The sequence below is a fragment of the Mandrillus leucophaeus genome, unplaced genomic scaffold (assembly GCF_000951045.1).
Source record: "Mandrillus leucophaeus isolate KB7577 unplaced genomic scaffold, Mleu.le_1.0 Scaffold167, whole genome shotgun sequence".
Taxonomy (NCBI): Eukaryota; Metazoa; Chordata; class Mammalia; order Primates; family Cercopithecidae; genus Mandrillus; species Mandrillus leucophaeus.
In genome coordinates this window covers 368,384-376,738 of record NW_012101665.1, presented here as the reverse complement: position 1 = coordinate 376,738, position 8,355 = coordinate 368,384, and the positions used below count along the sequence as shown (strand labels likewise).

The following is an 8,355-nucleotide window of genomic DNA, read 5'->3' as shown; positions in this document are numbered from 1 at the left end:
GGATTTGGCAACGATTTCTTGGATGTAACACTGGAAGCACAGGGAGTCCAGTGCGGTGGTTTACACCTATAAGCCCAGCACTTTGGGAGGCTGAGGCAGCCGGATCACTTGAGGTCAGGAGTTCGAGACCAGCCTGGCCAACATGGTGAGACCCTGTCTCTACTAAAAATACACACACACACACACACACACACACACACAAATCAGCTGGGTGTGGTGGCGGACAGCTGTAATACCCCCTACTCAGGAGGCTGAGGCAGGAGAATCACTTGAGCCTGGGAGACGGAGGTTGCAGTGAGCTGACACTGTGCCACTGCACTCCAACCTGGCCAACACAGCAAGACTCTGTCTCTAAAAAAAGAAAAAAAAAGAAAAAAGAAAAAGCACAGGGGAAAAAAACCCAGATAAACTAGACTGAATAAAAATTTAAAACTTTTGTGCATCAAAGGACACTGTCAAGAAAGTGAAAAGACAACAAAATTTTTAAAAATTGCAAATCATATATCTGATAAGGGATTAATATTCAGGATATAAAAATTATTCTGGTTGGGCACGGTGGCTCATGTCTGTAATCCAAGCACTTTGGGAGGCTGAGGTGGGAGGATCACGAGGTCAAGAGATCGAGACCATCCTGGCCAACAAAGTGAAACCCCGTCTCTACTAAAAACACAAAAATTAGCTGGGTGTGGTGGCGTGCACCTGTAGTCCCAGCTACTCAGGAGGCTAAGGCAGGAGAATTGCTTGAACTCAGGAAGTGGAGGTTGCAGTGAGCCAAGATCGCACCACTGCACTCCAGCCTGGTGACACAGCGAGAATCTGTCTCAAAAAAAAAAAAAAAATTTCTTCTTGCAACTCACCAACAAAAAACCTCAAACAGCTCAATTCAAAAATGGGCATAGGACTTGATTAGTTATTTCTCCAAAGAATATATATAAATAGCCAATAAGCACATGAAAAGATGCTTACCATCCTTAGTCATCTGAGAAATGCAAATCAAAACAATAAGATACCACTTCACACCGTTAGAATGGCTATTCCACACATACACAAAAAGAAAAATAACAAGTGTTGTTGAGGATGTGAAGAAATTGAAGCCCTGGTGCACTGTTAATGGAAATGTAAAATGGTGCAGCCACTACAGAAAACAGTTCAGCAGTTCCTCAGAAAGTTAAACATAGAGTTACTACATGATACAACAATCCTACTCCTAGGTATGTAGCCCCAAAGAATTGAAAGCAGGGACTCAAGTAGATGCTTGTACACCAATATTCATCACAGCATTATTCATGACAGTCAAAAGGTGGAAACAACCCAAGTGTCTATCAATAGGTAAATGTATAACCAAAATGTAGTATATCCATACAATGGAATATTATTCAGCCATAAAAAAGGAATAAAATTCTGACACACGCTACAACGTGGATGAACACTAACGGCACTGTGCTGGGTGAAATGAGCCAGTCACAAAAGGACAAATATTGTATGATTTCGCTTACATGAGGTATCCAGGATAGGCAAATTCATGGGGACAGAAAGTAGGACAGAGGTTCCCAAAGGCTAGGAGAAGGGGAGAATGGGGAGTTCGTGCTTAATAGACATACCACTTGTTTGGCATGATTAAAAAAAAAGTTCTGAAAATGGATAGTGGTGATGGTTGCACAACATTGTGCATGTACTTAATGGCATGGAATTGTACACTTAAAAATGGTTAAAATCCCCGGGAGGCAGAGCTTGGAGTGAGCCGAGATCATACCACTGCACTCCAGTCTGGGTGACAGAGTGAGACTCCATCTCAAAAAAAAAAAAAAAAAAAAGAAAAAAAGAGGTTAAAATGGTAAATTTTATGTTATACATATTTTATCACAATTTAACAGATAGTTAAAGAAGGAAGGAAGGATAGAGGGACAGATGAGAGAGGGGAGGGGTGGGGGACAATGCCGATGAATATGGGTGAGGTAAAGACAATGTCACATCCCAGCAGATTTTTAAGAGACCCTAAGGAATTTTGGAAATCCATAGCAAGGCAGAGGGTCTCATTATGTATATGTTTATGCAGGGTCAAGAACTGAAGTTCAGTGTTTGCCATAACTGCAGATGACGGCAAGTTACTTTGTTCATAATGGGAGAGAGTCTTATCTGATAAGCTTAAAGGCCCTTGACATGATCCTGTTTATCTTTGGTGGAGCAGTGCAGGACTCTTAGAAGTACTTGAAGCCAATCCTGAGTTCAGTTTCTGTTTCGCATTTCTGGCCCCCAGTGATTGGTTAAGTTTTTGATATGCCCCTACACATATCAGTTCTGCCATATAAAAGCTAAACTCTCCCAGAATTAAGATGTGTTAAGCAATGATGTGCTATTATTTATGGGCATGTAAGACTGAAGGACAACTCATTAACATGGGCACGAAATAAATTCAGACATCTACTTTTAGCACATTCATAAAATAACAACATTTCAGCTGGCCTGTCTACCAGGGAGTGGAAGTGCTCATTTGGGTAGACAGCGCTCCTCAGTAATGAAATGTTTTGATTTGAAATGTAAATGTTTCTTTCCAGGGGTTTCAGAAATCCAGCTTGGAAGATTAATATATTCTTGCCTGCTCCCCTTGCAGCCTGGCTATGGCAGTTGAAAGCCTCTGTACACAGGGCTGCTATTAGCTGCCACCAGTATGAGCTGTGTTTGGTCAAGAATACTGGCCTGGTTGTTCCTTCCAGAGAAAACCAATCCCTCACTGCTAAACAGAAAAGAACCTTCATCAAATGTCAACTATATTGAATAACCTTTCTGGCGATGTTCTTTGCAGGAGCCAGTATATTCTCACTACCTTAATCCTGGAGATGCTAATAAGTGAAGATTAGTCTACTGCGTGTGTAAAACTCTGAAATGGCCACAGCATTCCTGTAAAACAGTCACTGCCATCAAACAAACAAACAAAATTCCATAGTAGTTATTAATCTGCAAAATGGACAAGCTTATTTCTAAGATTCCTACCACAGTCCTATCAATCTGTGAATATATGTATATCTCAATCACGTAGACTCCAAGTGAACCTAGAGCTAGTTAATTAAAATTAACTCTATTTCTCTGAATCATGAAAACATGATCAGAGGGAAAAAGGCAGCAGATGCCTTAGGGTGCTTTATGAATACAGCTTGAGGAAAATCTGGCTTCCCACTTTAAGACACAACTTACATCCAAAAGATTCCATTTACCTCCCATCTTTTGTGAAATTAAGAAATTTGTTTTGTCCAATTAAAGTTTTGCTATCTGTGATTTCCCAGCATCGCATGTGCATGGAGGCATTCAGAGTGGTATCTAATCAACTTGCTATTGAGTGTTCATTTAGTGCTATTTGAGTGGTCTCAAATGTTAGGCTGGATCTGCTGCTGTGTGGAATCGCTTCGAAAGTGACAGTCTGGGCTGTGTATGGTGGGTCACGCCTGTAATCCCAACACTTTGGGAGGCCATGGTGGGCAGATCACCTGAGGTCAGGAGTTCGAGACCAGCCTGGTCAATATGGTGAAACTCCGTCTCTCCTAAAAATACAAAATGTAGCCGGGCATGGTGGTGTGTGCCTGTAATACCAGCTACTCGGGAGGCTGAGGCAGGAGAATCACTTGAACCCGGCAGGCAGAGGTTGCAATGAGCCAAAACTGCACCAGTGCACTCCGGCCTGGGCAACAAGAGTGAAACTCTGTCTCAAAAACAAAAAACCAAACAAACAAACAAAAGAAAGTGACAGTCTGACTGCAGTAGAATTAGAACAGTAAACACCTGTCAGTGTGCACTGATGACCAGCAATCAAATGGCCAAGGATATCAGACAGTTTCATCTGAAAATCATGGATACCATTCTTGGAGGTGGACACACACATTTTCCTGAACAATTTCCTGGGCTAAACAAGCAGAACCTTTTGGAGGGCCCCTGGCAGGGTGGACAGTGTCACTGGGACCATGCCATAAAGCCAGAAGCTACATTAAAATTGCGGTGACTGCCAGGTACTGTGACTCATATCTATAATCCTAGGACTTTGGTAAGCTAAGGCAGGAGGATTTCTTGAGCTCAGGAATTCGAGACCAGCCTAGGTAACACAGTGAGACCTCATCCGGGCAAAAAGTAAAAAAAAAATTAGCCGGGTGTGGTGGCACACACCTATAGTCTTGGCTACTCGGGAGGCTGAGGACAGAGGATCACTTGAGCCTGGGAGGTCAAGGCTGTGGTGAGCTATGATTATGCCACTGCACTCCAGCCCTGTCTCTCCCCTGGGAAAAATTCACTATGACCATTCAGTGTAGGGTGTCCCTGAGCTTTCACAGCTCCCCTGCCTTTGGTTGAGTCCTAGTCAGTATAAGGAAACTTCAAAAAGTTATCCCCAGTCAGCCATTAAAGCTTAGCTAGACAGAAGACTTAGGAGGAGAGCAATGGAGGTACATGTTCATTTAATATGTTTACTAGCCTGTGCTAGGTGCAATGGAAAATGGATGAGCCAAGCAGACAGATTCCTGCCCTCACAGAACTTACAGGCTGGTAGGTTTGGATAAAATAACTGTGAGGGCCTTAGAGGGTCTGATTTTTTTAGTGATTTGGTCCCTTGGACTTATGGGTTAGAATTAAGGTTTAGTCCAGGGTCTCTGCTATACTTTGAGACTCCTTTGTTTCTTGTTCATTTCTATTTCTAGATGCAATTGAATTCATTGAGCCTGAATCCAAATCAGGGAAACTGGTGGCTCATGGACTACATTTCATTTGTGCATTGGAAACCAGGGAATTCAACACAAACATCCAGATTGCTGATTTTTCTTGAGAGTTGGAAGTTCTACCAACACTGGGACCTGAATTTCTGCTTGGTGATGATAAACTAGCTGAGCTGCTCACCCAATTAGATGGGTCACAAATATTATCTTAAGTGAATGGTGAGGCTATCAACATTCTAAGCACTAGCAAAGTGGGGAGGAAGAAGCTACTTTGAGGCCCTTGCCTACTTGGAGTGGGGTGAGGGAAAAGCACCAGCACTTGTGGCAAGCGGGCTGTTGTGTGAGTGGATGTTTCAGCTGCTAACTCTGTTTCATGGTCAAGGAGAGATCCACAATGCCTTAGCATGTGGCAGAAGATCCTTATCCTCACACCCTCATAGCATTGAGGTGACCTCTGCCTTTCCCATATTGGCCAGGAGGACTAAAGGAGTATTCTGGGCATGGTGACTATGATGTGGTCCACCAATAAAGTGCTCATGGTCTGAGCTCTCTGCTTTATAGTGAATTGCAATGAACAGGACCTTGGCCTATTAGGATCTGATGTGCTAGCTCAAGAGAGGTCCACTGAGGGATCAGAGCTCTTCATGAGAACCTCGGAAGAGCAAACTTTACACCTAGTATGACTCTACTGAATTAGGGATGCAGCTCCATTTACATTCTTCACAAACATTTAAGAAATGAAACCAGATCCATAGTGACACAGGTATGTATCAAGTATACAATCTCCCACATTCATCAAAAGCAATTTGGTGATAGTGTTAGTTGAAAGGCCATGCCTATTCTTCACAAAATAGTAGAGATCTGTAACGTTTTTACAATGGAAAATAATATTGGTGGTCCTTTTGGAACAGCTTCACATAGTTATTTATAGGAGCCCTTCAAAGAACAGAAATGGGGAAAAGGGAAATTTTGCCATAGTTCAAGATCAGTTTGGTTTTTTTGCCTTGAATTTTCATCAAGGATCCATCCCTTCATGAAAATTTTCATAAAAGCCTCACCTCAGCTACAGCTGTATGGATGAACAGAAAGGCGAGGGCCTGGCTCTGTTGCATCAGGAAAGGACAGAACTGCTGTCTGCTGTGGAAGAGATCCAAGAACCACCGGGGACCCCTGGTTTCCATCCCCGCTGGCCCACCACCAATGGAGCATGTCTTTCTGGGGGCGCTGGACTCCTTCGCAGGGAGTGAGGAGCGTGCCGGTCTCTTACCTGGGGCAGCGTCCCTTTCACTAGTGCGGGGATATCAGCTTTGGAGTAACCAACGGCTGCTAGGCCATCATCAACATCCAGATCAAATAAGAATTTGCGGAGCGTGTCTGCTAACACCAGCCCTGCATCTTGGATCCTGGTAGTGCGGGTATCAGCTCCTAGAAGACATAAAGCGCTGACTGTAGGGAGAGGTGAAGAAACTGGCTCTGGGTGGTGTTCAGCCACAAGATCAGTGAATACACCATGCACACCCACGGGGTCTCCCTAACGCCCAGCACGGGGCCATGGTGTGCCTCCCCAGGGGGGCCAGAGTTGGCTGGGGAAGCTCACTTAGCTCTGATATTTCAGAGGGGCTCCAGGTCCTACATGCTGGCCCCTTGTGTGGTGGGAAGAAGAGGAACAGAGATAAAAAAGAGAGGTGCAGAAGGAGGCAAGAAAATCAGCTGGTGCTAGGATGGAGGAATGAGTATTTGAAGAACACATAGCTTATGTAATTTCAAGGCTTGGAATTTGCTGACATCTAGAGGTGTACGATATGCTCAACGTCTTTTCCCACAGCAACATCTTAGAAAAAGATAAATCCTTTGCAAACACCCTGTGAGACAAGCTTACAGAAGTACAAAAGCTCCAAAATTAACCACCAAAAAGGAAGAAAATAAGCACGACAAAAATGGATTATGTGTGAACAGGGAAGAAAATTTTTCTCCTCTATAGCTATAAAACTTTTAATTTTAGATTCTGTTGCCAAAGGGCAGGGTAGGTTCCTCTAAATAAATATTGTAGAACCAGCTGGGCAGGACCAAGAATATGAAGGCTCTCAGAAAACAGTGTTTCATATGCAGATAATAATGGTATTGATGAAAGAAGATTCATAAGGGCAGAATTTTTACATGATTAGTAATTAGTAATTAAGAGGCCGGGCCTGGTGGCTCACATCTGTAATCCCAGCACTTTGGGAGGCTGAGGCAGGAGGATCACTTGAGTCCTGGGGTTCAAGACCAACGTGGGAGTGAGACCCTGTCTCTATTAAATATATGTATGTGTGTATATATATACACACACACATATATATACACATATATACATATACATATATACATATATACACACACATATAAATATATATGTATATATGTATATATATGTGTGTGGATATAATAAAAATTTAAAAATGCACATAATCATGGAAATGGCAATCTGGAAGACCCATGCAGGAGTTTCTGCCCTCAGGCAGGGTGACAAAGTTCCCAGAGGAAGGGAACTGATTTCACAACCCTTAGCACCCTGCATTCTCATGTATTCTAGCCAAACACATTCACTGCCAAGAAGTAAAGCCCTCTACAGAGTGTAGCATTATATGAAGTCTATGCAAAATGCCTCCCACTGTAGTCTAAGTTCACTTTCTCCTGCATTGTTCAAAAGGAGATCATGACTCCTATCACCTCCATATTGAAGCACATTATTAAATTGGTTTTTAGCTTTCTCTTCCATGACAGTGAGAACTCTTAGGAGTCCAGGAAAAGGTATGAATAGAACCAGATACGGGGTTGGCTGGGAGAGCAGCCGGATGAAAGGTAAACCTTGCCTGACAAGACCAGTCTGTATTACCCAGCGGCAGCTAAAATATGGATTAGGTGGAGTGGTGACACATGATACAAAGTTTATGAAGTTTTAATGTTCCTGGGAATGCTGCCATAAAACACACCATTGAAACCTCTGCATTTTCCTATGAAGTGTTACCGAAAAAAAGAGATGGTAGGAAAAAGAATATATCAGTCTAAAGCTAAGAAAATCTAAGATGACATGGAGAATCAAAATATTTCATAGTATGGGATAGCTAAGTGTAGATAACATTAAAATTTCCCATTCAGGAAGGAAGAATCAGTGGGTTCTTCCAGCCTGGAATCTAACAGAGGAACTCCCTTCTCAGCAGTGTTGCCAGTTGCCTGGAGTGTTAACTTTAAGTTCTCTAAGATTTTCCCATTTACCATAAATGTAGCCTATGATTTGAGCTCTCCACTTATTTACATGGTTTGAATATTTACAAAGGTAGCTGAGTCCCAAAACATGGCCGAACAACATCTCCAGTCCGAAAGAGAAAAGGGACACAGATTCTTGGCAAAGTTGCACTGTTTCCCCTCAGCACCCTCTGGGAAATGGAGCCCCTGGCCCCTCTCTGCCCTGAGCTTGTGTCATTAACATTCCCAGCACAGCACCTGGGGCTCAGCGGGAGCTCCTGCAGAAGGATGTCTGCGGTCCTTCCTACCTCCCTGGAAATAATCTCTCCAACGGCTGGGCTAGGAGAGCATAATGAAGTTTTCTTTTTAGCCTTTCCCTTCCTGCCCTAACTAAACACAAGTGGCGGAATAAGATGTTTTGCAAGTTAATAAAATA

General features: G+C 43.0%; 1 protein-coding gene across 1 annotated transcript in view; it reads right to left on the bottom strand.

Moving 5' to 3' along the window:
• ADHFE1 (alcohol dehydrogenase, iron containing, 1) overlaps positions 1-8,355 on the bottom strand; it is a 36,524-nt gene that overhangs the window by 2,809 nt on the left and 25,360 nt on the right. Inside the window, exon 13 of the mRNA XM_011976472.1 lies at positions 5,962-6,119. Within this exon, the coding sequence (XP_011831862.1) occupies positions 5,962-6,119 (158 nt within the window). The remainder of the gene's footprint in view (positions 1-5,961; positions 6,120-8,355) is intronic.